At 36.9% G+C, this 2,936-nt stretch overlaps 1 protein-coding gene across 1 annotated transcript; it reads left to right on the forward strand.

Annotated features, from left to right (window-relative positions):
• The first annotated feature begins 480 nt into the window (after positions 1-480).
• LOC139899710 (uncharacterized) lies at positions 481-999 on the forward strand. Its single transcript, XM_071882551.1, has one exon. It carries the CDS (start codon positions 481-483, stop codon positions 997-999), a length of 519 nt encoding a protein of 172 aa, XP_071738652.1.
• The last annotated feature ends 1,937 nt before the right edge of the window (positions 1,000-2,936 follow it).

Here is a 2,936-nt window from a genome sequence, read left to right on the forward strand (position 1 = left end):
TCGTTGACTTGAAAAGTTGCATTCGAATAAGTGTCAGCGAACAGGTATGCCTTTTGGTATAACCGACTTTCCCGCCAAAATTGAAGGGTTACACCCTTTCGGTTTCACTGTTATCCTATATCAGTTTATGGATGTTTTTTGTTCATTTTTTTTCTGCATTCATCATACCAACATAAACACACACATATTCTCTTACAATTTGATAAGTGATTTCGTTGCCCAAAACACTTATTGCGTTCTTGTTTGATCCCTGTAAAGATTTCGTGCAACCGCGGCAATCGTAGGGTCGAAATACTTTATAGAGATAGTGATTACACGATTCAAGAACGAATTCGGCAGTCAATTCATACCCGATTTCTAACAAATCTATAAAGTATTTAGTCTGTAATTATGTCTGGGGAAACAGTGAAAGAGATGACAAGGCAGTTTGCAAAACTGGAGAAATTTGAAGGGGTTAATTTTCGTAGATGGCAATAGAAGATGCGATTTCTGTTAACAACGTTAAAGGTTGTTCATGTTCTATCCACCCCCATGCCAGAACTTCTTGAGGATGCAACTCTGGATCAAATCAGGAGAAGAAACAAGTGGGATAATGATGATTTCATCTATCGTGGCCACATTCTAAATGGTATGTCTGATGCTCTTTTTGATGTTTACCAATCTGTAGAAACTGCTAAGGAACTATGGGATTCGCTTGAATCCAAATACATGGCCGAAGATGCTTCGAGTAAGAAGTTTCTTGTGAGTAATTTCAATAATTACAAAATGGTGGATTCAAGGCCTGTTATGGAACAGTTCCACGAAATTCTTCGAATTTTAGGACAGTTTACACAACACAATCTGAAAATGGATGAATCCATTTCAGTGTCTTCAATTATAGACAAATTGCCACCATCATGGCAGACTTTCAAACACATGTTGAAACATAAGAAAGAAGAATTGTCCTTGACTGAATTGGGAGGCACCCTACGTATTGAGGAATCAATACGGGATCAATAGGGTGGTAAGACTAAAGAAAAGGACGTTGCATCATCCTCTGTTAACATGATTGAGGATGGTAAACGTGGGAACAAAAACAACAAAAAGTTCAATGGAAAGAAACGTAAGTTTCAAGGGAACAACGATGGTTCCAACAAGAAGGATAAGAAATCTCTATCTTGTTGGATTTGTGGCAAACCTGGTCACTTTAAGAAAGAATGTCGTGTTGGAAAGAACAAGGATGGAGCAAGCGGTTCGGGTTCAGGAAACGGGTCTAAGGACCAAGTTCCTAACCAAGGTCAGAATTTTGATTGTATTATAAATTCTGTTCAGAATTATGTATCACATATTTCTGAAGCATTTTATGTGCAGGATGATAACATAGCGTGGTGGAATGATTCCGGGGCCACATGTCATGCATGTAAAGATCGCTGTTGGTTTAAGACATTTCAACCTGATGATGATGTGCTTCACATGGGGAACGAATCAGTCACTCCTGTTCTTGGTCGTGGGGATGTTGTTTTACAATTTAGTTCTGATAAGACAATTACTTTAAATAATGTTGTGTATGTTCCTGGGTTGAGAAAGAATCTGATTTCCAATCCTATATTAAATAAGTGTGGTTATAAACAAGTATTTGAATCCGACAAGTATATCTTGTCGAAGGGTGGCATGTTTATTGGATTTGGATACTATAATAATGGTATGTTTATGTTGAATCTGGAGAATGTTCCTGTTGTTGATAATTCTGCTTGCATGATTAGTTCTAATTCAAATGATTATAGTTTATGGCATGCTCGACTAGGACATGTACGTCAAAGAAGAATGAAAAACATGTCTAAAGTGAATTTAATACCGACTTTTGAAAAGTGTATTGACAAATGTAATACATGTGTGTTGAATAAAATTACGAGACATCCTTTTAATACCATAAACAGGAAATCTTTGAATTTAGAACTAATTCATAGTGATCTTTGTGATTTTCATGCTACACCTTCTTTAGGTAATAAGAAGTATGTAATCACGTTTATAGATGATGCGTCTAGGTTCTGTTATGTTTATCTTTTGCATACTAAAGATGAGGCCTTAGACAAGTTTAAAATCTATAAGACTGAAGTGGAATTACAACAAAATGGTTTAATTAAAACTTTGCGCACTGATAGAGGTGGTGAGTATTATGATCCGATCTATTTCCAGTCTGTAGGGATAATCCATCAAACTACAGCTCCTTATACACCACAACAACATGGTGTAGCAGAGAGGAAAAATAGATCTCTCAAGGAAATGGTTAATTCCATGGTGTCCTATTCTGGTTTGAGTGACGGTTTTTGGGGAGAAGCCATGTTAACGGCTTGCTACATTTTGAATAGAGTTCCCAATAACAAAGGAATCACGACTCCTTACGAACTTTGGTACAACAAGCAACCAAACTTGCATTATTTACGAGTTTGGGGTTGTCGGGCAATTGTAAGATTAACCGAACCCAAAAGAAAAACTTTGGGTGAAAGAGGTATTGATTGCATCTTTATTGGATATGCTGAGCATTCCAAAGCCTATAGGTTTTATGTGATAGAACCTAATGATTCTATTTCGATTAACACCGTTATAGAATCAAGAGATGCAATATTTGATGAATCCCGTTTTACATCAATACCTAGACCAAGGGACGTGATTTCTCATTCAAATGAGACTACACAAGGAGTTAACCTGGAAGAAATTCCAAGTCCGTCACTAGAACCTCGTAGGGGTACTAGAACTAGGACACCCAAATCGTATGGTTCTGATTTTCAACTTTACTTAGTTGAAGGATCGAGAGATTGTGTTAAATCACAATTGTCTTACTCTTATAGTATAGATGATGATCCTAGAACCTTTGATGAGGCTATGAAATCTCGTGACGTTGCTTTTTGGAAAGAAGCAATTGACGACGAGATGAGTTCTATTTTGGAGAATAATAC

The sequence above is a fragment of the Rutidosis leptorrhynchoides genome, chromosome 3 (genome assembly GCF_046630445.1).
Source record: "Rutidosis leptorrhynchoides isolate AG116_Rl617_1_P2 chromosome 3, CSIRO_AGI_Rlap_v1, whole genome shotgun sequence".
Taxonomy (NCBI): domain Eukaryota; kingdom Viridiplantae; phylum Streptophyta; class Magnoliopsida; order Asterales; family Asteraceae; genus Rutidosis; species Rutidosis leptorrhynchoides.